The following is a 25149-nucleotide window of genomic DNA, read 5'->3' as shown; positions in this document are numbered from 1 at the left end:
TCAACATCAATTAGTGTAACATTTACTCTACACCGAGAAAAGTCTACTATCTGTACATGCGGATATTTCTACTCTTTGTCATGCCAGCGGCCATTACGGCAAGAGTGTAGTCGATGCGCTTTGGTGTACCTTTGGATTATGGTTGAGTGTTTCGTGGTCAACTCCTAGCCCTTGGCCACCTCTGCTGGTATCAAACTCCTTCCTAAACGCGTCACGCCACTGGTAACCGTTAATTCCACGCGCAAGTCTCCTTTCAGTGTCGATATTGTCTCCGGGATCAGCGTCCACACGGATGACTCTTCCGTCTATAACGCATCCCTTAAACATGCCAACCGCTCTCTTTGCCGACTTTATGTCCTTGTATACCACAAATGCGAAGCCGCAGGGACTCTTTTGGATGCTGTTGAGGCCAAGTACGATTCTCTCGATTTCTCCAGCCGCTTGCAGGACCTAAAATCACATGTTTATCACAAACTATAAAGTATGTACCTCATGTATGCGCTCTTCTGGAGTTGTAAAGGCCAAATTGCCTACGTAAACGGTAGATGACTTTGCGATTTTCTCATTCCATTCTTCTGGGCACGAACAGGTCTTCTTGTCCCAGTAAGTCCTGGCATTTGAGATTTTATCGTACAGAAATGACATTTCAAAGTGCCAGTTTCTTTAAAATATAAACTACGAGGTGCCCGTCGTGGTGTAGCGGTCCTCTGAACCAAAGGATTTTAATTGTGCAATATGGTCGAGGTTTACATAAACCAGCGTAGATGCCATAATGTGGAGTCTCAGCTCACGCTGAATTGGGACCTGAAGCTTCCGGATAGCCCACAGTTGTGTGCGGACGTCCTCAAGGAATTGGAGCTGGCGATCACTAAACTGAGTGAGTTTTTACACATTTATCCGTACACATACATGAATATCATACACATGTTTCTGTACAGACGAATCCAATGAATTTATCAAAAAGTCTCTAGAGGTTTGCTCACTGCTACTATGTACACCCTTGTAGGAATCCTTCGACACAGAGCTTTCCGAGGTAATCAAAGAGAATGATCTAGTTATACGTCGCAAGAAACACCAGATTGAGCAGATCCGAAAGCATCTGGAGACTCTGCCTACTGGCCTTGTGCCTACAGACTGCCAACTCCCAAAGAATGAAAGTGACTAGCAAACGCTACTTATCGCACAACAACTGGTATATAGACAAACTTTCAAGAGTAACGAGTATATTCACATGTCAAATGCTTTAAAGTCGTTGTAAAAGTATTGTACTTGTTGTACAGAATCGTCTCTGACAATGAGTCCCGAGGCCTCAGCCATGTTTAATTGTACTTCTGCCAGAGCGATTGGAAGTTGGTAATCTCTAGAGTATGAAACTAGGGTTATTGGTCCATTTTTTGTATCCTTCAAGATGTTGCCAAAGTCGATCCCATCAGTATTCCTTGTTACTACCCATGTACCGTGAAGTTTGGTCATTTTGCAAAATCCAACATCTGCCAGCGCCTTTACAGATTCAAAAAGTTCAGAGGGAGAGTATAGGTCACATAACAAGAGACTGTTTACTGCACAAAATAGATTTTGCAACAGTACCATCCCGTTTGCCTCCAAGAGGGAGTCTAGAACCCTCTTGATACCCTCAATTCTCTTACCCTTTGAGGAATTCAAATCAAGTTCTGAAAACACATTGGAGATGCCCAAATTTTTGAATAATTCTTGAACATGCTCTTGCCCAGATTCCAGACCTCTCATTCGTGAGTACTCCTTTGCAATGGCTAGTACTCCGTCGAATTTTCCCCTCAAAGTATCTAAATCTTTCAGTGCAGCATTCTTTAGATTTTCCGCTTCGTCCCTTTTATCCTTCTTGGCTTGGATAACCCTGGAAATACCTCCAATACCATCCGAAGTTCCTAGTATTAAATTCTCTTTATTCAGAGCAATTACACGCTGGAAATGCGCAAATATACTTTCCAAATCGAGACACGTAATGTTATACCTCAACTCCCCAGTGTTGAGCACAATGTATTCTCTGAGGAACCGCTTAGACATCCTAATGTCTGTGATGCTGGAAATGAATATACATTTAGCTTTTCCAGCAGAATCTTTAAAGGAAAACCGAAGTGTAGTTAGCAGCCCGTCGCTACAGTCTTCAAATGGTTTTAACACCCCCGTAGATACACGCAAAGATTCCAGCTTTGCGACCTTTTCTTCAATTAATTTCTTCATTGTTACATCCAAAAATTATGCTACTTAAAACATTACGGTAAAGAACATCATCAAGAAGGTGTATGAGATGTAGCACTGCAGGAAGAAGTAGAGCACTTCGAAGGCCAGCACGAATGAGAAGAGATATGCAGGAACTCCACCGCTTAGGTTAGCTAAAATGAGTTTCATAATCTCACCAAACACACAAAAGGCTAGTAGTGGACGCACAGCCTGAAGATGAATGTTGAGAGACGTGCAGACATACCTGAAATGTGGTCCTGGCCATATAAATAAAGAGGAATCTGTAACTCAAGAGGTACTTTGCAGCGAATGAGACAATAGAAAGTGGGTTAACATAGTGTGTGAACAATGGATTCATGCCAAGGCATTTGCTGAACTTTACATCATCTTGCAAGTGTGATTCATATGATTTGGGTAGCTTTGTCAACGAGTTTACATCATACGAATACCTTGAACTATTCAAACCAGAGGTCAGCAATTTCTTTGACGTTTCACGGTAGTTAAGCCACTCCTGTTTGATGTTGCTTTGGCCACCGGTAGAAAAGTTACGATAGGAACCTCTATTCAAGTCATTTACCTGTTCAAATCATTGTATAAATGGTTTTGTAACGTGATAGAATGAATCAGACATAAGACATACCTTTAATTTAAAAAATGGCTCCGATACTCTTTGCGTCTCGAAAGGTCTGAATTTCCCACCAAATAAAAAGCGAGCAGCTCCGCTTGTTATGTCATAAAATGAACGCATTTCTGCTACTGTTCATTATACGACGTGGTCTACGATAAAAGTGAAGTCTGAGGTCTGGGTGATTATGCGGTCAAAGTGAGGTTACGCTACTCTCTGGATCGGGGAATTTTCTCCCTCAATTTCATAATTATTGTACAAACTGATCATGCATTTAGCGCACGGAACGGCTTGATACACTCATTTCCCTCTGGAATATTTTCATGAATACTCTTGCCCTTTAAGAGGCTCAAAAGTAGAATATTTTCCATGGAAGGTTAAACAGGTCTCATGTGAAAGATTATAGCTCTTTAAAGAATCGTAGATACCCTCAGAGTGTATTATACTTCTCCTCTGGAATTTATCTACTCTACACATTTGGACTTTATCGCAAAGTCGCGTTTTTTATATTGTATTTAAACCCATATCGCATGTTTAAAGCTTATTAATGATGTCTAATGGTATATTACTCTCTAGTTGTACTATGGACAATATACAGCCTGGTTCAACCAGCCTATAGTTTGATAAAATCACAAAAAACCCAAGAACCCATCCTCTACATTGTTCCACATGGCCATAACATTCAAAAAAGGGATGCTAAAGTATACAATACCAGTGCATCCAGCGAAGAGATTCTGAAAGATGTAAAGGAGTGGATAGGTGTAAAGAATAAGGATGAGCTGAATACATCCCCTTTGCTCGATGCAAATGTTTCAAGCATATTCCCATCCAATAAGGTACAAAAGGGTAGCTCTCTATTAAGTGTACGGAATGCATCGATATGGCTAGGGGAGAGAGTATTGTTCGACAATATTTCATTATCTTTACACGCTGGTGATTGTGTAGGAATAGTAGGAAATAATGGCACGGGGAAATCCACATTATTCAACTCCATATATAGCCGTTTGTCTGGTAAGGATTTTAAAAATCTGGCCATATCTATGGATGTTGTATTCAATTCAGAGGACAATGAAGATGTAAACACAAGCAGATATTCGTACTTGTACACCATCCTATCTAGACTGATGGAGAACCAGTCTATAGATGATGAAACTGTTTCAAATGTTTTGAATGGCAATTATACAGCAGAAGAAGATAAAAGCACTATTTTTACCTATAATGTATCCGGAGTTGGTTACATGAAACAGGATTACACACTAGACCTTAACCCGGAATCACGTGTTATTGATGCAATATCAGAAGTTTTTGATACTTATAATGTATGTAATAATGTTGTAAATTTTGTCGAGAAGAATCTTCAGACTTTCAACAATCTCGCCCACTCTACTATTGAGGAGGTAGCACGGGTTACAAAGGAGATTCTTATGCTCTATAATTTGGAATCAAAGGTTATTAGGACACGATTTAATGATATAAAGATTTTGATAAGGCGGTTAATCAACATATTTGGCATGGAAGAAGTTGTTGAGTCACAAATCAAAACTTTAAGTGGAGGATTTAGAATGCGATTATATCTATTGCTTTTGCTTATGCATTCCCCGAGTTTATTACTCTTAGATGAACCTACAAACAATTTGGATAACATAACTGTGGAGTTTTTGATTGAAATTTTAAAGTACCTTATGAATTCTTGCGGACTATCAATTTTTCTAGTGAGTCATGATACACGACTTTTGAATGCAATTTGCACTTCAATACTTCTTGTATCAGGAGATGGAAAAATACATTCACATTCAGGAAACTTTGACGATTTTATAGAAAGTGGATCTTCAGCTACTGACATTAAGGCCTCAAAAATCTTAAAATTACAAAAGTCAATATCAAGATTAACGAGCGAAATAAAGATTGCAACAGATTCCACAAAGGGCAGTCAAAAGGCAAAAAAAGTTGCAATCTCCCAAAAGACTGAGTTACTAAAGAAACATAAAGCTGACCTAGAGGCTTTAATGGGAACTAATGTTTCAAAATATACCAGTTCCTACGACAAGTTTTTGTTCAAAAAGGATGAAGAAAACGCTAAGAAGAAAGAGAAAAGTGGTCGTTCTATAGACAAAATGGATCAAGTATTTGAAAAGAAATTGATATACAACGATCTATTAAAAAATGGAGAACTGACTAAAGACGTAGACAAGGTTGCCATTTTAGAGGGATTAACGCTAAAAACTGCTGAAGGAAAGAAAATATTTTCTAACTTGAATCTCGACATATTTCCTACAGAACGCATTGTCCTTTTAGGTAACAATGGTATTGGAAAAAGCACTCTTTTGAAGCTCTTGTACAAGTCCCAAGATGTGCGTTGTTTTGATAATGAAACCGGTTACAAATCTGAATTTGTAGAGGGTAAAGGTATTCAAAAGATGAAAAATATAACTTCTTTAGAGAATATGAAAACAGAAGTAGGTGATAAACTGGCAACTGATGAGGAATTCACTTTCAAAATGGACGGTGGATCGATGCTAATATCACCACTTGTGTCTATAAAGTACTACTCACAAAATTGTTCTAGCATTCTAAACTATACCCATACAGTACAAACACTCCTGTCAGAACATGTTTCGGTAGAAGATCTGAAAGAACTCTATCAGTACCTCTCCTGTTTTTATTTGGAAGAATTTATGGATACACCGGTATCTGAGCTTTCGTTCGGAGAGAGATCACGTCTTTTGCTAGCACTTTTGTTTTTGACAGATTCAAATTTCCTATTGTTGGATGAACCTACCAACCACCTGGACGTGTTTATGCAACACAGACTAAAAATTCTTTTGCAAAAGGTCTACAGGGGTGGATTCATATTGGCTACACACGATCTCAAGTTTATTAACGAGCTTGGTTGCATCGATTCCTACATTTACATACATTCTCCTAATGCAGTATTCACCTTCAACAATCAGTTCGCCAAAGCATACGCAGAGTTCAGGGAGCAAAATCCTCAATCGGATAACTATCAACTCTATCAATTCCTCAAGAGCACATCTGAAAACCCAAACTATACTAGAGTTTACACGCCGCGGGAGTCGCAAATATGTACGCGCGAAGAAGAGAAACGTCAGGAAAAACGCAGAAAAACGTTTGGAGGCGCAAACGCAGTACCTATGCGCAGAATTAAAAATATAAAACGATGGAATTAGGAATTTTAGTTTAAAGTGTCAAGTTATTACGACAATGTATTCAAAATGTTCTTGTTGGAGTGTCTACTCCTGGGTCTTTGGTTCCCACAATTCACTTTATTAAATCCGTGGGAGTGGAATTTCTGCCAAAGCTCGCAGGATTAGGGTATTCTTCTTAGTATTTTTAGCCTTGAAGATACGCATCAGCTGATGTGTGCACCTATATTTGGGTTTTGATTTCTATCTACTTGCTTACTCTATAATAGGCACATCTTTTGGCATCTAGTCTAATCGGGTATGTTTAATATTCATATATACCTCTTGATTTGTGACATTTTATCCATAAATGTTGTGGATGCATCCTACACATTTTCTGTCTGGACGTTTATTCACACCTTTGCGATTTTTCTACAAGTACTTTATACACGTACATTTTTGCCTATAAATAGCCATTATATCTATATATTTCCCCAAAATATAACAAACTTACAGAATGGCGTCAGTTTTCTTCTACGTTCTCCTTTTGGGTTTTAATTTTGTAAATGGCTTCTTCTACAGGGGCATTCCAGTCCTTTTAAAGCCTGTATCCAAGGGAAGTACTACGGATTTTTACGTATCATGTCCTTGGAGTGATCCTCCCAGTGATTCATTCTGTGTGATTACAGCTAATCATATAGGTTACCAATGTAATCCAAAGGTGACTTCACTTGACATGCCGCTTATCAATCCAAACTCCCAAAAATGTGACGTTAGAGGCTCTGTTTGTGCTGATTCTTCCAAGAATGCCGCGCTTATGAAGTGTGTGGACCACACTAATTGTACTACCGTCTCAAAGGATTATAGGCTCTGTTCTTGCAACACCGGATTTTTTGGTGATCCACACCGTAACTGCTATCAACACTGTGAAAGAGATTCAGATTGCTCCAGCCCATTTGCAGAGTGTACAACCCCTGGTGAAAAAGATTTGCCCAGATGTACCTGCAAGAGGGGATATTCCGGAGACGGAGTTTTCTGCTATGATAACCCATGTGGACAAGGAAACAGATTGGCTAAGTGCAAATATCCTCAGGTCTGTATTCCAACTGGACCAACAGAATATAAGTGTGCTTGTCCATCTGGACACTTTATTGACGTAGATGGAAAGTGCGTTCCCAATATTGCAATTAAAAAGGATACCATATTGAGTTTCCACGGCACAAATATACCTGATGGAAGCAGAATTGAGGCTGGGGATTGTTTATCATTCCACCTTAATGAAGACGGCACCAGCAAGTTCTTCCACCTAAATTCTGGTGACCCAGTTTATGTAAAGGCTGCAATCAAAAACGCCTCTGAATTTTACATTGCGTTTGTGATTAGGGATGAAATTACAGCTTATGCACGTTTAACGGCTGATGATACCAAGATGACAAAGCTATATGCGTTGACAAATACGTCACAGGGCTGCTCATTCGGTTCAGTCAAAGTTATGGACAAGGAAGGAAATGAGTTGAGAGTCAACGGAGCTACTGACCATCAACAAAACCTTGTGAGAGTTAAGGTTAGGCCACTAACGAAAGAGGAACTCGCAACAAAGGTCAATGACGAACTCTAAAACTTTATTATACACGATATGTGAAAGTCAGACTTTGCTACGTGTGGTACCCAATCGCGGGGATTTCCTTTAGTCTTCAGTGAGTATAATTTCAATGAAATATAGATTCTAGTCGTTATTGTACATGTATATGGAGCGTAAAACTCCAATTCCTCAGTTATTTCCTTATATGCGTAAGAACCATAGTATAAGGGTGGACATTCTATCTCGCCAGGCATTTGTCTCTCCGATATTCAAAAAACCGCCAATCCAGCATATTTCTAAGAAGATTGTCAAAATTTATGACCCATCGAGCAAGAATGATGGATCTGAGGAGACCGTACTGCCAGAATCAGAAATTTATGACAAGTACAAGACGATTTTTAATACCATTTCGCCAGAATTAGTTTTAAATGCAAAACTATCCACAAAGGTACGCTTTCATGTCCATAAACTCTCCTTGACTTGAAATAAAAATACCCAGGCTGCTGAGACCGTTGATTCTCAGGACTTGCACGGATCTTCCACAGACGATAGGATAACTAAGAAAAGAAAGTACAAAGCGGATGACTATGACGAGCTTTCGCTGGAAAAGCTCTCGTCAGTTCAGTGGAAGAATTCACTTGCCCCAATACTCGGTTGTATATGTAAGATCTCGGCCTCCAAAGTCACAGAAGATCCAGCTTCTATCCCGAGTGCAGAACCAGTGACACTGGAAGACGACAGTCTCTCTGTAAAGGATGATTCTATTACATCCAATGGTGAACCCATTGATCCAGATACCGGAGATTCCGTAGATGCCTCCACGGATTTGGTAGAGAACAGCCACCAAGTGGAACTAGAGGGTTTAAGCGAGTCATTTATCAGAAACGTTACATCTATACTGGTAAACTTCACGGATGGACTAGATAAGTGGTATTTAAAGGTCCATGACGCCCTGTCTAGAGTAGGTTCCAGGAGGCTTTTGATAGAAGAAGCCAAGTGTTTGCTGGAAGAATTTACACTACTTTCTTGTGGGATGGTAAATGTGCCAATCCTTACCAAGTTAAAGCATGAAATCGCACTTTGTGAAGAGTATTCTCAGCTGATTGCAAAAAAGATTCCATTTATACACGAAAATGTCGCACAAGTGGAGCCCATAGAGATGGAGGTTGTGGAGTATTTACTCAAGGAAGGGAATGAACGTTTGTTTTTTGTAAAGGAATATTTGTACCTGCAAAAGGTATTCTCGGATGCATCAAATTTACACCATTTATTGGATGAGGCTGTCCTAGAGTCTAATTTAGGTAAGTCCATGTCGCTAATTGAGGAATGTGATGGGTCTGTAATTAAGATACCAAACCTAGAAAAGCTCAAGAGTCATGTGTTACATTCCCTGTGGCTTAGTGACGCCCACCGATTTTCTCAAAAACCCGTCAACTATTCACTTGTTGGTGATTTGCTCAACAAGACTCCATCTGATCTACTTGATCACCCTCTGTACTCTAGACTTTCCAAGAAATATCAGTCAGCCGTAGATTGGCTAAAGAGGGTAAATCTGCCTAAATTTTACAATATTATACATTCTGACGATAAAATAAAGGATAAAGATAAAGATACAACACAACCAGAGCCCTGTGCAACTGAAAATCGCAAATGTACACCAGAAGATCTGGAGACTATCTACAATGAATATCAAAATGTTGATCTTGTGGTTCCACTTTTTAAAACACTTGAACATGTCTACTATATGTGGCGCAGATTCCAAAGACGTTTTAAACGGGTTGATTCACTCATTTCACAAGATAATGGCCAGAATTGTACAACGGAATGTCTGCTACTTTTGCAGCATGGTGAACCACTCACAAAGTATTTGGATCTTTGCCACGTCCTAGAACCTATTAAAAAGGATGTAGAGGAAAGCTTAGACTATGAAAAGGAGTGTCGTAGAGTTATAAATCATTTTAATTCATGGGAAACGACCGCAGACTCTTTTAAATTCAAGACTGATTGGGGAAGTTTGATTAATTTTAGGAAAACTGCGCGCGTTTCATTTAAAGATATACTTGATACCCTGAACCTGGTCCATCTTTACAACTCGATACCAGACGTTAAATACTCTTCAACTGTCGAGGATTTTATAAATGGCGATTCTGAGAAACCCTCTGACACTGCACAAGTCCCAGAGACTGAGAGTGCTGAGGTGGAGGAAAAGACAGAATTTTCTGGACCAACAGAAACTCCAATGATGGAGAAAATCAACTTTTCTGACGTCCGTAATTTAGTTACAAGGTTTGAGTCTCTAAAAGTAAAGAATTGGCAGCTTCATAGACAAATCAAGGACATTTATGAAATTGGAATGGAGCTGATAAACAGGGCTACAGAGGTCATTGATGGTATATCAAAGGGTTACAAGAGCGACTCCGTTATATCAAATTTGATCCTAGTCGCGCTAGACACGCTAAAGTTTGGGGCAATGTTGGATACGCAAGATTCCATTGCCTACACCCTGAGATATTGCCTATGGATTAAAAAACTGTATAGTTTAGTGCACAAGTTGAATGGTTTATTTGATGAAAATGTGCACTCTGACGTTTGTAAAAAATACTGCAAGATGTTTGTAAATCTAGGCAAAGATCCAGATTTGGTCAGCTTTGGTCATCTGCTTGATCGCGAGAATATGATTGGGTCATATTTGAGTATTATGACGGAGGATTCTAGACGATCGAACGGGTCTAGCGAAGAAAAGTCTGAAGATACACTACCAGAGTCTGTGGATAGGGACGACTATAGCGCTCCAAGCATCAGCGTCGACGAGTCTGTAGCGATTTCCGAGTGTATGAACGATGAAGAATCCTCTCTCCAAGTGGAAATTCCAACTCTCCTGCAACGGATAAACTCACTCACGGAGTCATCGTTTGTACAATACACAACCGAGTTAATTTAAATCTTCTTTCTTCCATCCACACATGTCTCATTTTCGTGTACTCTCCATAAAATGCAGCTGTTGAGGTTCATACCTCAAATTTATAACATTGACGTTTCCTTCTTTATAAAATTGTACGAGAACAAGCTCTACAGGTACAAATCAAGTTGCTCCAGGGTCCGTTTGTTCGGTTTGTTCATGTTAGACGGAGTTTTACGCCTAGATAAACACTCTTTTGAGGATAAATGTTGTAGATTTGAAGATTGCAAGTCTAATTCTGGGTCATTGAGGGATAGACGTGCCCTGGAGGAGACGTATCTGGCCGAAACAGTTGATAGCGTCGGTTACGGCGAAGAAAAGTGTTCATGTGTACTGGTAGAAGGCCTTTTGATACTTTCAGAGTCTCTGGAAGCATTTAGGAATTTGGATAAGGAGAAAGAGATCCGGAACATCCTCAGTGTAAAGGGCTCCAATGAAGATTCCAGCGAATTTGCACCTAAAACTCAAAGTGTGTACAGATTTTCTGACTCTAACAGATTTGTCGTCTTTGCATTTGTCGATTTAAAGGGTCATGCTTGTCACTACTCAATTTGCAGCCCACTGGTATACCCTGAGACTCCATACACAATCTCGTCTAGAAGCGATGTTTGTAGTATCAACAAGGGGGATTTGGATATCATTCTAGAATTTTGCAAGAATAACCCATTGAAATGTCCGATTTTCGTGTACAATAGGAGCTCTGGAGTCGTCACAAATTTGTTTGATTGCACCTTTTTGGACGACACTTTGTCCATCACAGATGAAACTTTACGACTTGAAGACTTGTTCTTTTGTTCCCTTTCAAATTTGGAATGTGGAGATGCCTTGTATCGGTACTGGCGTAGCTTTTTACTCCAATTTACACTTGCAAATGGAGTCTTTTCAAAGGTAGTTCACGTGGTAATTATAGGTCTCAGCGAATTAGAGCGTGATGGAGACGTAAAATATAAATTGTACGGTATATGGGTGCCTCAGGAGATAAAGTTTGAGAGGCTATCAATTTCCCATGGCTTTAAGGGTTCACAGAGTGGAACAAAATATGAACATTACTATTCATTTTCTGACTATCTGGACCCACGAAAAGTTTGCAAATTGGATGAAGAATTAAACCTCCAGCTTATGACCTGGAGAGTGGTACCAGAGTTGAAGCTTGATAGAATTTCTAGGCTCAATGTAGGTATTATAGGTGTGGGTGCACTGGGTTCTTCAATCGCAAGACAATTGCTCTCTTGGGGAATCGGGGACTTTACAATAGTTGACAATGGAACAGTATCAAATGCTACAAGACAGGGACTATATACACACGAAGATTGTCTTAAAAGAACCCCCAAAGTTGAAGCGGCTAATACCATGATTAAGAGAATTAGACCAGATGCCAACGTAAAGTCTTTATTTCTGAGAATACCTATGCCAGGTTTGTTTATAACAATCTTATCATGTTTATAGGCCACTACGAATCGCAAGAGGATATAAATAATGCAGTGAATGCCATGGAGGAGATAATGGATAGTTGTGACGTTTTGTTCCTTTCTACCGACTCCAAGGAATCCCGGTGGCTTCCCAGCCTCCTGGCATCCGTTAGGTGAGTTAAAGTAGTCACTAAACGAGTATACAGAAATTTCAAAGGGGATAATACTCCATTGGTCATATCAGTTGGACTTGCATTTGACTCTCTGATGATAATCCGACACTCGTTTAGAGAGTTTGTCGGTGCCTGTTACTTTTGCAGTGAGTCAAGTGTCTTGCAAGACACTATTTCTGGAAGGTATTTTGCGATAGAAGTTAAACATGTTTCAGGCCGATTGATGAAACGTGTACAATAGTAAAACCGGGAATATCCACAACTTGCGCTTCACTGGCCGTAGAACTGCTCGTTAATCTCACTCAGCATGAGTCCGGATTCGCGGCTCCGCACGGATCAACTTCATGCCTGGGCTGCATTCCTCACTCGATACGTCTCTCAATCTCAGGTTGCACACTTTAAACCTTGACAATATTGCAGACTTGAAGATATCGCAGCTATTCGCTGAACCTTCCGACAGCTGCATCTGCTGTTCAAATCGCATATTTTCAAGCTTTATCAACGACGAGAAGTTTCTTCAAAAGGTTTTTGTTCCCTTGATATCACAATATTTACAGGTTTACAAAGACACCAAGTACCTGGCTAAAGTTTCGGGGTTGACATCCATCGCCTCAAAGTGCGGCGACTACACGATAGCGACTGATGGCGACTTTATAATCCTCTAACCTTACACATGCCGCACTTTTCTCCCTACTAACCATAAAACATGATTAAAAATAACTTCTTATATGCTAAAATTAAGGCGTTTGTTATTGTATGTCGTTCTGATTGCCTGTGATTCTATCGTATCGAGAGTTTGTCGGTCAGTTTTCCCATCCGCCATAAAATTCGCGTCTCTGAGAAGCAATTCTGGGTTTATGGTTTGTGCACATACGGCTGGTGAGTTTATTCTTCCTGCAAACAAGAATGTATAGCACGTTTACGGAATTCGGGCTTTATTAGAAGTTATTTCAATCTCAATTTCCCACTAAGGGCAAAAAATTCGACCATATTTAGAAGAATGGCTTCAGGTTGTAAAATAGATGCCGGTCTTGCCTCGACCAAAATCGTCAGTGACCCGGCGACGTTTGTCCTACAGAAGGATCCAGCGTTCATCGCCAAGAGAAATGCTCTGTTCGAGGAGCTCTACAAGAAACAGCAGGAATCCCTCAAGGGTACGTTTGTTGGCTGTGCATATCCTCGTGTATAGAACTAGAGAGCAGTGATATAACGATCCAATTCGAGGTCAGGGAAGGCGAAGTTTTGACCCTCAACGGAAAGGCATTCCAGACCTCACCTTACGATTTGATTTTGTCGGTTGATAAGAAGAGAGCAAAGAAGATTGTGGTCGCTCAGGTACACCTTCATTCTTGTATAGATCGTTCATACATCCTATAGGTAAAGTACGAGAATGACAGTGGAGTAAAGGACCTTCTCATCGACATTGATGAACATGATGAAGCGGCTGATTCGGAGTGGACTCTTTGGGACATGACCAGACCATTGGAAGGTTCATGTCATGTAAAAGTATTGGACTTTGATTCCGAGCTCGGGAAACACGTCTTTTGGCACTCTTCCGCTCACATGCTAGGTTTGAATATATGATATGCATATACAATTATTCTTTAGGAAGTGCATTGGAAACGTTTTACGGAGCATTCTTGACCATTGGTCCAGCCTTGTCAAGTGGCTTCTACTACGACTGCTTCATGGGAACAAACGTTTGTTTACAAATTCCATTTACATGCACATGTAGACCTTGAAACCAGAAGATGTAAAGGGAATGATTACCCACGTTGACAAAATGAGTATCTCAAACAAGCCATTTGAACGTCTAATTTGCACCAAGGAGGAGGCTTTGCAACTCATGAGCTACAACCCATTCAAAGTTGATTTGATCAAGAGGAAAATTGCAGATGGTGAAAAGACTGTATGTTATAGATGTGGAGATTTTGTCGATCTATGTAGAGGTCCTCATGTTCCCTTTACCTCATTTATCAAGGGGGCATCCTTTGATATTCTCAAGGCATCCTCATGCTACTGGCTATCAAACTCTGATGCAGACTCATTGCAGAGAGTGTATGGAATTTCATTCCCCGAGAAGGATCAACTAAAATCTTATCATGCCCGTATTGAAGAAGCTAAGCAGCGCGATCACAGATTAATTGGGACGCAGTTGAACCTATTTTATTTCGATTCCGTTCACTCCCCAGGATCCTGCTTTTGGCTGCCTAATGGAGCAAAGATATACAACCGTCTGACAACCTTTTTGAGAGATAACTATCGGGTACGTGGCTATCAGGAGGTTGTAACTCCAAACATCTACTCCTGTGATTTGTGGAGACAATCTGGACATTATGATAACTACAAGGAGAACATGTATACTTTCATGTCTGATGATACTGAATGGGGAATGAAGCCCATGAATTGCCCTGGACACTGCTTGATGTTCAAGCATATGAATCTCTCTTACCGCCAACTACCACTTCGTTTGGCTGATTTTGGTGTTTTGCACAGAAACGAACTCACTGGTTCACTCAGTGGTTTAACTAGAGTTAGAAGATTCCAGCAGGATGATGCTCACATCTTTTGCACTCAGGATCAGATCATGGATGAAGTTTTGGATTTGATCAACTTCATTGGCAAAGTATACTCCCTCTTCAATTTTAGATATGAATTCAAGTTGTCAACTAAACCTGCAAAGGCTCTTGGTGATGAAAAACTCTGGGAAATTGCGGAAGCGTCCCTGACAGAAGCCTTGAATAGGTCTGGGAACAAATGGACTCTTAACCCCGGAGATGGTGCATTTTACGGCCCAAAGATCGACATTGTTCTCTTTGACTGCTTGGATCGTGAACATCAGTGCGGTACCATCCAACTGGATTTCAACCTACCAATTAGGTTCAACCTTGAGTACAGGGACAAGTCGTTTGATGGTAAGTTTTTAGTTTGTCCAGTCATAAATGTGCAGAAACAGCGAATTCTGCAACAGAAAAAAGCGAAAGTGGTTTGAGGAATGGGTTTTCTAGGCCAGTTATCATACACAGGGCAATTTTGGGCTCTATTGAACGTTTTATTGCCATTGTTTTGGAGCAAACAAAAGGTAAACTCCCATTCTGGCTCTCTCCAACCCAAGTTTTGATCATCCCAATCTCCGATAAGCATTTGGATTATGCAGATTTCGTGTACAATACGTTACTCAGCAAGGGTTTGTTGTTTTCTCATCACACAAATTGCTCAGGATACAATGTCGAAGTCGACAAGACCACAAACACAATGAACAAAAAGATAAAGTTTGGCCAACAGCAACGCTGGAACTACATGGCCATTGTCGGAGATCGCGAAAAGGAAGACAAGACAGTCTCGTTACGCCCGCTGGACACAGACGCCCAGCAGGTCATGACCATTGACGAACTACTAAAGCTCCTCGAGAGTCACAATCTTAGTGTTGTCTAACATGTACACGATAAAAAACTAAGAGTTACAAACGTCTACAATGGCGTCATAAAGCTTGTGCTCATTGGGCAAATAAAGCTTCTCATACACAAGCGGGAATGGCGTATCATATCCGCATACGCGCTTAATTGGCGCCTCCAATTTAAAGAAACACCTCTCCATAATAGTAGCTGCAATTTCTGCGCCCATACCTACAGTCTTGGGGGCCTCGTGGGTAACAATAAGTCTGGCAGTTTTTGTTACAGACTTCTCCACGGTCTCCACATCCCATGGCAAAATTGTCTGGAGGTCAATAACCTCAGCCTTGATACCATGATCCTGTTCTGCCCTTTCCGCAGCCTTGAGCATCCAGGCAACCGAATTACCGTATCCAACAAGAGTAACATCAGTGCCTTCCTTCACCACTTCAGCTTGGGAGAGAGGAATTTCATAGTCTCCCAATGGAACTTGACCAACTTGAGCTCTGTAGAGTGCCTTGGGCTCGAAAAATAAGACTGGGTTTGGGTCTCTGATGGAGCTCAACAACAGACCCTTGGCCTGGTATGCTCCTCTTGGAATGACAATCTTGAGACCTGCTGCGTGCGCAAATTGGGATTCTGGAGCCTGTGAGTGGTACAAACCACCGTGACCTACAGCTCCCCAGGTAGACCTAATGGTCAACTTGCCAACATCCCATGCACTTCCTGAGCGATACCTGAATTTGGCAGCCTCGTTTACAATCTGATCAAAGGCTGGGAATATATAGTCGGCAAACTGGATCTCAGCAATCGCATTTGCTCCCAACGCAGCCATTCCAATGGCAAATCCAGCGATACCCTGCTCGGAAATGGGCGTGTTAAAAACTCTGTGTGCTCCAAACTTCTCCAGGAGACCCACCGAACACCTAAAGACACCGCCAAAAGCTACGTCTTCTCCAAATATACAGGTCCTACATGGTCATCTGTGAGCTACAAGCGGAAACTTACGTTGGATCTTCGGCCATGGAGATGTGAAGGGCGTCATTGATGGCTGTGCACATGTTCATCTCCTTTGTGGGCCCCGCGGCGGCCGTGGAGGCATGACGTGCGAATTTCAGCGCATTTCTGGGCATGATACTGCCAATTGCGTTCCTCAAGATCGAGCACATCGTGACGTTTATCTGCTATCGATTTTGCCAAGTGAGAACTCGAGTCCAGAGACGGATTCGACGACTAGCATAGACTAGGGACGGACACAATACGATAAACGTAAATTTTGTATACAAATTGAAATACAAAATCGTTCTGGCCAGACGGTCAGCAAAAGTATTCACGTGCCATATAAAAACCCCAGATGACCAGGAGCGCCGCTACACACGACCAAAAGACGAGACCTGAAATTTGTGATTTTCCGCGCAAAAGGGCCTCCTTGAGCCAGGAGGAATCTGTGGGTTTACAAGACTTGTACCTGTGCGTGAGCTTGTCTTGCCGTTGATTTTCTCAATGATGTCCTCAAGGGCCTCGAATGTGCTCCTTGTACTTTCGTCAAACTCGCGCTCCAGCGCCAATATCTTGTCCTAACACATGTACATGGACCATAGACCTACACACCTCTGAAATAACCCTTGGAGTCACGTTGCCTGTAGAATTAATGTGAAGGGGTATGGTTGAGGAAAATGTGTAACTGAGGGATTTTCGTCCGTGGGTTGCGAAGCTGGAAGGATGTCAGTGAGTGGGCTAGTAGGCGTGGTTCTTCTCGAGGGTAGCCATTCATGTCATCACTCCTTACAAGATTCTTTTACCACGGAAGTACTCCATTAGACAAACTACTCAGTATCCAAGCTAGTACCTCTAGAGTATCTCCATAGACTCCTAAATCTGTCTAACCCAAGGATCTCCTTTATAGCGGTTATAAAGTTTCCATCCAGTGAAACAAGCCAAGGCAGAAGTGCCAAAAATGCCAGCAGGAACTCCTATGGATATCTTAATAATGTTAGTAGAGTCATCAGATTTAGGATTAGGAGCTCCAGGAGCATAAGAGCCTGAGTCTTCAAGTCTAGCAGTAGATTCAGCTTTGGGAGCAGCAACTTCAGGACGAGCTTCAGCTTTTTGAGGAGCAGGTTTAGCTTGAGGAGTTTCTTCAGGAGGAGTATGTTCAGCAACAGAATTTTCTTCAGTAGATACAGAGCCAGTATCTTCAGTTTCAGCTTTTTCTTGATCCTCAAGAGGAGAGCCTCCAGCTTGAGTGCCAGCTTTGGTGGATAGGAGATCAGATTCTTGTTGAGAACCTTGAGTAGATGTAGAGGAAACTTTACCTTCAGGGGCTCCTTGAAGTCCAACATCAGAATTCTCTCCGGTAGGTTCATGAGTAGAGACTTCTTCAACTTTAGCTTCAAGATTTTCAGCTTTACCACCTCCTTTAGGGTCTCTTTCAGCATATTTTTCTTTATTTTTCTCCCAAAATGTTCTTCCAAGCCTTTCAATACCATTAACCAGGTGATAAGCCGCTTTTGTAGCACCTATACTAGCAGCACCAGCAAGGGTTGATTTAAGCTCGGTAAGAGGATCAAAAAATTCCCATAGTTTTTTAGTAAATACTTCTACAGCATCCTCAGTCATTTGAGCTACAGGAGTGCCTTGTAGGAGAATCTTGGTCTCAGACTCTGTATCAAGAACCTGGTCAGATAAGTCAGCTGCGGGAACCTCTTCACGTTGAACACCATTATGTGCAAGAAATTCAGAGATGGTAGTTCTACCGCTGGCAAGATCTTCAGCTTTACTACTAACAACAGGAACAGTAACTTCAGCAGGACTAGGAGTACCTTTTCCTTCATATGAACTTTCATTACCACTAGATGGTTCATCTTTTACCTTTTCTTCAGATGCTGATTGTGGTACTTCAGAACGTAGTTCTGCTCCTAGTCGTGATTCCTCCTTTTCTTTATGTTTGGATCCTATTAGTTTAGCAAAATGAGGAAGAGTTTCAGGTTCTTGAACAGTATATCCTTTTTCACCTTCTTTAGCTCCCTCCTCTTCTCCCTCATCCTCAGCTTCTTCAAGGTCTTTAGTATCTTTGGATCTTAGTCCCTCAGAATGTTCTCGTAGTTCTGATTCTTGTTCTGATCGTTCTAGTTGTTTAGCAATCTCCAGAGTAGCTTTAAGATTACCAGGTATCTTTGGAACCTCACTTTTTAGTTTACCCTCCAGCTCCCACTTACCACCATTCTTTGTGCAATAGTTATTGGACCACCTATAATTATATCCACTCCTACTGCTAACACGGACTACAAGAGGAGCTTCTGTAGCTGGATCATTGAATGTCTTACAAGAGGGCAAGAAAACCACTACATCTTTAACATTCCATAGTATAAGTTCGTCTAGATCCGTACCTTCTGAAGAACCATTAATGAAACCAGTTACGGTAAAAGGCTCTCCATTCCTATAGGTGTGCTTCCAAGCACTATATTTACCCGAACTGAGCTCTTCATATTGAGGATCATTGTATTTTTCAGCAATTACTTTATCAGGAGATCCTCCCTTGGTACATTTGTTCTTTTCACAGTATGGATTAATATAGCTGTTTTCCTGAGAGACATCTATGATCACTGGATGGAAGAGTTTGCACCTTTGTTTGTGGAGGGTATCTGCATATATCTTCTCTCCTGGTTCATGATCACTTATCATACTCCATCTATCATTGAGACTGCTACCATCATTACCTAGGGAAACTGGTACATTACCAAAGAGACCAGCTTCCATACTTCCAACATATACTTGCATAAGTAGGGGTTTTGTATGATCTTCATCTTTATCCCAGTAGAAAACAGAGAGATTAAGGGTTTTGTCACTGAGTGAAAATGCTTCATATTTAGCACCTTTACCAGTTCTCCATGTAAGAAGAGTACTCCTATATCTAGCCCTTGTTATATTAGGGTTGTATGTGTGCAGATAACAGATGTACCCATCTATTGCATCCTTATTAAGAGATTTCTCTATGTCCACATTAATATTTTTGCACGGACAAGAGTATTTTCCCTCACCATTGCCTTTCTCATAAATGTCAACAGAATGGAGATCGTGGAGTTTACATGCAAGCCTATCTAGTTCATTCTTGAACTGAAGACTAGCAGGATCTGTGTCACTGCTAGGAAACTTATCAGAGCCTTCAATCTTCCTCCATTTTATACCATCTCCGGTATTTTCATACCACGTATACCCGGCGCTGGTAATAGTTTGTACTCTGAGGACGAGAGGTTTATTTATTTCCTCACCACCATCATGTGTAAAAGAGTAGTAAGTTGTTACTTCCCATGCATCGGGGCGTTTAGTAGACAATGAAGTGGGTCCTCCACCATTGTCTATCTGAAGTTCATGTTCACCGTAGTAAAGATCTGTTATTACCGGTCCAAAAGGTTTTCCGTGGGTGACATACCCATAATCTGTAGCAGGCTCTAGAAGGTTTCCCTTTTCTGCATATATAACTCCATTATCTTTGCAATTACCCGGACTCTCTCCTTTTGGACACTTCCTCTTTATGTTTATTGAGGACATTCATAATCCTACTTTCTAGTTCCCTTACTCAGCATCCCTAGACAATCATTCATTCATCCTTCCTCACAACCAGCTCACCGTCAGAGAGACTATCCACAGAACAAGATGAACAACTATCAACACAGTCGTCAGTAGTACAATCAGCACTCCAATTCACCCATTTACACTCTTCCAGCCAGATAGTCCTAGAATGAATAGAATAACATACCTCCTGCGATAATTTTAAGTGTTTTGAACTCCTAGATAAATGAGTTGATGAGCTGCAAATCAAGGTACCTTTACATAGACCAATAATATAGAGTCGTCCGGAGCCTCTGCGTATTTCCTAAAACATTCAGTGTACAATGTATTAACAGTCATCAGGAAGCATTTTAGAACGATGTTCAGAGTGATTGTGCAAAAGGAGATAAATGTACCATTTGTGGATATGCACAGACACTCACTTTTCAAGTTCGATTCCAAATTGTTTCTGCGTCTCTATCGGATCCTCTGAGCCAACAAGAATATTTAATGCGAGTGCCACAAATGTCTGGATGGGAAAATGTAGAACATGCATGAGTAGAGAGTGAAGATGGTGAATTAGGAATAGGACCTACCCGAATTTTACACTTGAGGAGTATTCTATTGAGTTTAATCTGCTCTGAATCACTCAATATCCCGTCAGGGTCGCAAAGAAAACTTTTAACATCGCTACAAACGAGTGTGGCGTAATGCAAGAGCGTACTTTGAGTGTATACACAAGTGAGGGTCAGTGGTTGGATTCGGGTACGTCGAACTTGTGTATCCAATTGCCTGGGCGTGATTAATCTCCTTTTCATGTTCGAAATTGAGGAATGAGGGCCTCTTTGATGACTTTACGTTGTTACCAGAGATACTTGAATTGCCATTCAGGATGTTTGGGTTTCCACTTGTGGCATTGACGCTTCCATTTACGTCACTATCCGCTAGTTTCTTATCAGATGGACTGATAGTCTCTGGTTTAACATCCTTGTGGCTTTCGTCGCCGTCTTTTGTTTCTTCTTTACCTTTTTCATCATTCTCATCTTTCTCCTGTGTCTTGACGACTCTGTCGTTTACCTTTTCATCGCTAATTCCTGACTTTCCTCCCTTCTTGTCTACGTTTTCATCATTCTTGACGCTTTTCGGGTCGACAGTCCTTCTATGGCAAATTTGCGGTTTTTCGGCACACACATTTATGAAATTCGCAAGAATTGAACATAAACGATGATTATGGAATGGAAATTTGTATAAATCATAGAGGTGGAGGATAAGGAATGAAACTTACGGGACGTCTAGAGGAACGTCGGCCAACTTTGCGACGTTGTCGTTGAATCGGAATTTGTGGATTCCAATGTGCCTTACATCATCCCTTCCATGTAAAAATGCAGTGTGTATGTACAGGAGGAGAAAGAATGGCCAAGGCATGTTTATGTATTCTGAGGAATGCCACACCCAAATCCAATCGGGTGAAGAAATGGTGATTCCGTGCGCTTAGCTAATGGGCGAGTATAGCTCAGTATAGGAGCCATGTCTGCGAACCTGGTGACCACCTGGAGGTCTCTAGCGAGGTGTCTGGACCTCCGAAACTGTCAGAAAGAGGCTATGTCAAGCGCCATTTTACGGAGCTCTAATGCATCATCTCTTGCTTAACAATCTTGTATTTGCTATAAAGTTCATCTAAGGATCCCGTATTATGCCAGTAAGGGGTTAGACTGGCTAGAGAATTGATAGAAATTGCGGAATCTTGTAATGACAAGAGTCGGTCCAATGCGCAACTGTGGCCCATATGGAGGACTTTGGGTGAGTAATATGGCCATTAAATCCATAAATATCCTGAAATCATCTGGAAGATGGCTAGAGAGGCCATGTAAACCACTCATGAGGGTGATGAATAGTGGATCCGTGATGACATAAACAGTCCAGTTCCAGAATACTGGTGACGCATCAGGACAATTTGGAGAGTAGTGAATGTACTCTTGTTTATATACTCAAGAAAGTGTGAGGAACTAGCTAAAGAGAACGAGTGGATTGGTGAAATAATGAATGCAAAAGTGAAGATTTTGTTTCTGCCATCTAATGAATAATGTGATTTAATAACTGCATTTAAGGCCAAAATATTGATTTATCGGGTTTTTATAATGAAATTACTGGTGATTAGAATCTATCCTTAGCTAAGCAGTCGTTGTTTTAATGGCAAGAGTAAAGGTGAACGTTTTCGGGAAATGCGACACATTGTTCACACACGGGATTTTATGCTACCTATTTAAAGGCTGAAAGGAAGGAGAGTATAGACCATCTAAAAAACTATTGGCCATGTACTCATACAGTTGAAAATGGTAAAATTAAGCAGTTAGTGCGGAAGAGTACTTTTTATACTCACTAGAATCAGAAGACCTTGCAGTGAAGATAATGTAAGAGTTGTCTGTTTAAAAGATAGTTTGGTCATCAGGAATAAGCTTAAGGATGGTCAGCAAGTAGGTAAATACTGCACAAAAAACTGCCAAGAGAACTGTGGATGCAACTGCAAGGAAGGAGGTTCCGGAGCTTGTGATCCCAAAAAATGTATATCTAATAACTGCAAATGCTGTAAAGAGAGAGAAGGTACTTATTCATCTGTTAACACATTTACATCCCAAGGTTTAATGATAGTCTTGGCCTTCACTGGAGATGGTTACCTTAAGACCTATTCCAAATATGAGCATGATCGGAGTAAGTGGCCTACTAAAGACTATGGGTTCTTTAAGTCCTTAGGATTTTGGTTAGGAAGTGCTCTTTCTGGTGGATTAAAATGTGTCCGTGAATCCTTTACCAAGAATGTCAGATGCAAAGTTTTGGGTAAATCAGAGGCTCTACTCATTGTCTATGAAGACCAGGAATTTTAGTGCATAACCACTAGGAGGCTCTTTGAGGCTCACTTATCCTTCTATAGACATCACGTCTAGACTCATAGGATATGATTTACTGCAAATACTTGATATAATGACAACCCAGGTGTGTATGAACATGGTGCCATGATCTATGACGGAAACGGCAAGGTCATATACTCGAAACCATTCTCTGAGGAATTTTAACGGAGTATCGCTGAATTTGCAATGGAGGAGCCATTAGTATGAATATTAGTGACCGCCCATCCAGCAGTAATCTATGAACGGCCATTATTTGCCTGTTTAAAGTCCATAAAAGATCTTATGAGGTCGTATGAAATGCTCTACTACACCAATATTCCGGCTCATTGTTCTTCCAAATTCGATATGTTGGGATCGCTTGCTTTTGTTCTAATAGTCAAGACATTTAGGCAGCTCGGTAGAGGAAATTATGACTCAGGAAGAAGAGAATAGAAGAAGGAGTTATTCCAGTACCCCATGGACTGTCTATTCTTCCTCCTCTTCATTCTTCCACTCGTCTTCTCAAAGTGTCACGGGCCTAAAACACTATATCCTCATCAAACATCTCATGGTGTGTCCTAGTGGATGAGCATTTAAGGGAAGATGAATGTCTTTTCCATTCTCCTGGTAACCTGTCTACTGGGACTTTGCCATTGCAAGAGGTCCAAATTTGTCACTGATATACCAGTTATTGAGGTTCTAGACGACTATCCCGAAATGGAGACAAGGAGAAGTGGATCAAGCGGCAAGAGACTTGTCTGGGATATGGCCCATGGAATTGCCTATGAAGAGGAGTATACGCAATCCTTGGCTCGTAGATCTAATGATAGAAAGGTAGAAGATGTGGCAGTGGACGAATCTCCAGTTCCTCAAACATCTAGACACACTACTACTTTGGACATTTCTGATCCAGATAAAGACAAGTGCCCATCCTTCGACTATACTTTCGCTGGTAATATGATAAGGCTGGTGGTTCCAAAAGATGGTATTAGCGTCTATAAGCTCGTGAATGGTAGGGAAAAGGTCTGGATCGCTGAGGAGGAAGAAAAGTTTGATCATGCTAAAGTCTACCTAAACAAGGATAAGAAGCCTGAACTGGTCCTTCTAGTAACTACTTTATCTGGTACTCCTAAGGAAACTTATCTTGAACTAAAGAATGCTAAATGGGTATCCTGTGATGATCATGATGCAAAGATGAGAAGTTTAGTTTCTACTGCAGAATTCAAGGGGACTTTAATCCTAAACATTGAAGACGATAAGGATACCAAAGAATGTACAATCTTTGAAGTAGAATTACTGGATGTTGCCGCCAAGAATTTCTTCCCTAAGCTTGGCCATAATATAATTGAAGTAAAGGATGGAGATAAAAGACTATGGGCTGGTAGAGACAGTGACTATTGCCTTTCTTGTGTGTTATACGATGAGGAAGATGTACAACTACTTGAGGTGACCGTTCTAGAGAATAATTCGAGGGAAAAGAAGTACTTTGAAAAGGTAAATGGAGCATGGCAGGATATCGACGAGACAAAATTTGATAAGGAGAAAGGGATTAGAGGAGGAAAGTTTGTAAGCGCTTTCCTGGACAAGGTAGATGAGTCACTCTTTGATGTCTTGGGCTCTTTGGAAGATGGTGTAAATGTTCTGAGGCTTCTGGCAAAGGAAGGTACCTCTAAACTTACTTATGGATCCGATACAATATGGCCAGGTAAGAAGGATGTGATGTGTCTCTCAGCTATCTTGTATATGGACGGAGACCAACCTACTCTTGCCGTTATAAAGACCAAGGACTCAGTGATCTACAGATACCATGATGGAAAGCAGTGGCAGAATGGCAGTGAAGGTAGGCATAAAATTAGACTCAAAAAACTAAAGGAGAAGTATGAACCCGAAAAAACTCTAGATATTTCGAAGGGAGAGAATACAGATGTAGGCATTTATTCTTCTAATTGTAATGATGGCACATCTATAGGGATTTTCGATCCCAGAAGTACCAGAGTAACCAAAGTAGTGGATGGCGAAAATGTTATTTGGCAAGCTGGAGGGAATGAGAAGAACTGTACATGGGCAGAAATTAGACTTGAAGGTGATCAAGAAACATTGAAATTAGACATTCAAATGAATAAGGAAAGAAAAGTAGAATTCAAGAAGGAATGTGGTAAATGGAAGAGGATTTCGGAGGCTATGGATTAGAGTTATATAGGAGAATCTCC

General features: G+C 40.9%; 13 protein-coding genes across 13 annotated transcripts; 7 read left to right on the top strand and 6 right to left on the bottom strand.

Moving 5' to 3' along the window:
• Positions 1-9: 9 nt before the first annotated feature.
• BEWA_041480 (nuclear cap binding protein family member protein) lies at positions 10-683 on the bottom strand. The gene is made up of 2 exons (XM_004833505.1): positions 490-683; positions 10-450 (listed from the first exon to the last, which is right to left on the bottom strand). Exons 1-2 carry the CDS (start codon positions 643-645, stop codon positions 94-96), a joined length of 513 nt encoding a protein of 170 aa, XP_004833562.1. The 5' UTR covers positions 646-683; the 3' UTR covers positions 10-93.
• A 544-nt stretch (positions 684-1227) lies between these two features.
• Positions 1228-2220, bottom strand: BEWA_041470 (conserved hypothetical protein; the record flags this gene model as incomplete). The annotated part of the gene is made up of 1 exon (XM_004833504.1): positions 1228-2220. The coding sequence occupies one exon, from the start codon at positions 2218-2220 to the stop codon at positions 1228-1230; it is 993 nt and encodes a 330-aa protein (XP_004833561.1).
• A 24-nt stretch (positions 2221-2244) lies between these two features.
• BEWA_041460 (conserved hypothetical protein) lies at positions 2245-2968 on the bottom strand (the record flags this gene model as incomplete). The annotated part of the gene is made up of 3 exons (XM_004833503.1): positions 2245-2430; positions 2465-2797; positions 2861-2968. 3 exons carry the CDS (start codon positions 2966-2968, stop codon positions 2245-2247), a joined length of 627 nt encoding a protein of 208 aa, XP_004833560.1.
• A 434-nt stretch (positions 2969-3402) lies between these two features.
• On the top strand, positions 3403-6033 carry BEWA_041450 (ABC transporter, ATP-binding protein domain containing protein; the record flags this gene model as incomplete). The annotated part of the gene is made up of 1 exon (XM_004833502.1): positions 3403-6033. The coding sequence occupies one exon, from the start codon at positions 3403-3405 to the stop codon at positions 6031-6033; it is 2631 nt and encodes an 876-aa protein (XP_004833559.1).
• An 86-nt stretch (positions 6034-6119) lies between these two features.
• On the top strand, positions 6120-7606 carry BEWA_041440 (conserved hypothetical protein; the record flags this gene model as incomplete). The annotated part of the gene is made up of 2 exons (XM_004833501.1): positions 6120-6307; positions 6505-7606. The coding sequence occupies exon 2, from the start codon at positions 6506-6508 to the stop codon at positions 7604-7606; it is 1101 nt and encodes a 366-aa protein (XP_004833558.1). The 5' UTR covers positions 6120-6307; position 6505.
• A 130-nt stretch (positions 7607-7736) lies between these two features.
• On the top strand, positions 7737-10511 carry BEWA_041430 (hypothetical protein; the record flags this gene model as incomplete). Its single annotated transcript, XM_004833500.1, has 3 exons — positions 7737-8018; positions 8094-8232; positions 8269-10511. 3 exons carry the CDS (start codon positions 7737-7739, stop codon positions 10509-10511), a joined length of 2664 nt encoding a protein of 887 aa, XP_004833557.1.
• A 51-nt stretch (positions 10512-10562) lies between these two features.
• On the top strand, positions 10563-12776 carry BEWA_041420 (autophagy protein, putative; the record flags this gene model as incomplete). The annotated part of the gene is made up of 6 exons (XM_004833499.1): positions 10563-11943; positions 11976-12111; positions 12145-12294; positions 12327-12499; positions 12532-12635; positions 12669-12776. 6 exons carry the CDS (start codon positions 10563-10565, stop codon positions 12774-12776), a joined length of 2052 nt encoding a protein of 683 aa, XP_004833556.1.
• Positions 12777-13111: 335 nt separating this feature from the next.
• Positions 13112-15546, top strand: BEWA_041410 (threonyl-tRNA synthetase, putative; the record flags this gene model as incomplete). The annotated part of the gene is made up of 7 exons (XM_004833498.1): positions 13112-13265; positions 13301-13446; positions 13495-13681; positions 13720-13811; positions 13847-15026; positions 15062-15298; positions 15332-15546. 7 exons carry the CDS (start codon positions 13112-13114, stop codon positions 15544-15546), a joined length of 2211 nt encoding a protein of 736 aa, XP_004833555.1.
• An 18-nt stretch (positions 15547-15564) lies between these two features.
• Positions 15565-16819, bottom strand: BEWA_041400 (transketolase, pyridine binding domain containing protein; the record flags this gene model as incomplete). Its single annotated transcript, XM_004833497.1, has 2 exons — positions 16512-16819; positions 15565-16474 (listed from the first exon to the last, which is right to left on the bottom strand). Exons 1-2 carry the CDS (start codon positions 16670-16672, stop codon positions 15565-15567), a joined length of 1071 nt encoding a protein of 356 aa, XP_004833554.1. The 5' UTR covers positions 16673-16819.
• A 556-nt stretch (positions 16820-17375) lies between these two features.
• BEWA_041390 (hypothetical protein) lies at positions 17376-20054 on the bottom strand (the record flags this gene model as incomplete). Its single annotated transcript, XM_004833496.1, has 1 exon — positions 17376-20054. The coding sequence occupies one exon, from the start codon at positions 20052-20054 to the stop codon at positions 17376-17378; it is 2679 nt and encodes an 892-aa protein (XP_004833553.1).
• A 439-nt stretch (positions 20055-20493) lies between these two features.
• Positions 20494-21479, bottom strand: BEWA_041380 (signal peptide containing protein; the record flags this gene model as incomplete). The annotated part of the gene is made up of 4 exons (XM_004833495.1): positions 20494-20583; positions 20651-20744; positions 20779-21213; positions 21340-21479. 4 exons carry the CDS (start codon positions 21477-21479, stop codon positions 20494-20496), a joined length of 759 nt encoding a protein of 252 aa, XP_004833552.1.
• Positions 21480-22696: 1217 nt separating this feature from the next.
• BEWA_041370 (hypothetical protein) lies at positions 22697-22936 on the top strand (the record flags this gene model as incomplete). Its single annotated transcript, XM_004833494.1, has 2 exons — positions 22697-22763; positions 22806-22936. 2 exons carry the CDS (start codon positions 22697-22699, stop codon positions 22934-22936), a joined length of 198 nt encoding a protein of 65 aa, XP_004833551.1.
• A 606-nt stretch (positions 22937-23542) lies between these two features.
• On the top strand, positions 23543-25129 carry BEWA_041360 (signal peptide containing protein; the record flags this gene model as incomplete). The annotated part of the gene is made up of 1 exon (XM_004833493.1): positions 23543-25129. One exon carries the CDS (start codon positions 23543-23545, stop codon positions 25127-25129), a length of 1587 nt encoding a protein of 528 aa, XP_004833550.1.
• Between the last annotated feature and the right edge of the window lie 20 nt (positions 25130-25149).

Source organism: Theileria equi, assembly GCF_000342415.1.
Source record: "Theileria equi strain WA chromosome 2 map unlocalized gcontig_1105316255037, whole genome shotgun sequence".
Taxonomy (NCBI): domain Eukaryota; phylum Apicomplexa; class Aconoidasida; order Piroplasmida; family Theileriidae; genus Theileria; species Theileria equi.
This window is presented reverse-complemented; position numbering and strand designations above follow the sequence as displayed.

Bases quoted from the DNA above. Each gene is read 5' to 3' on its own strand.
- BEWA_041480 (XM_004833505.1), bottom strand. From the start codon at position 645: ATGTCATTTCTGTACGATAAAATCTCAAATGCCAGGACTTACTGGGAC. The intron at 451-489 runs GTACATACTTTA...ATGTGATTTTAG, and splicing joins CAGAAGAGCGCATACATGAG to GTCCTGCAAGCGGCTGGAGA.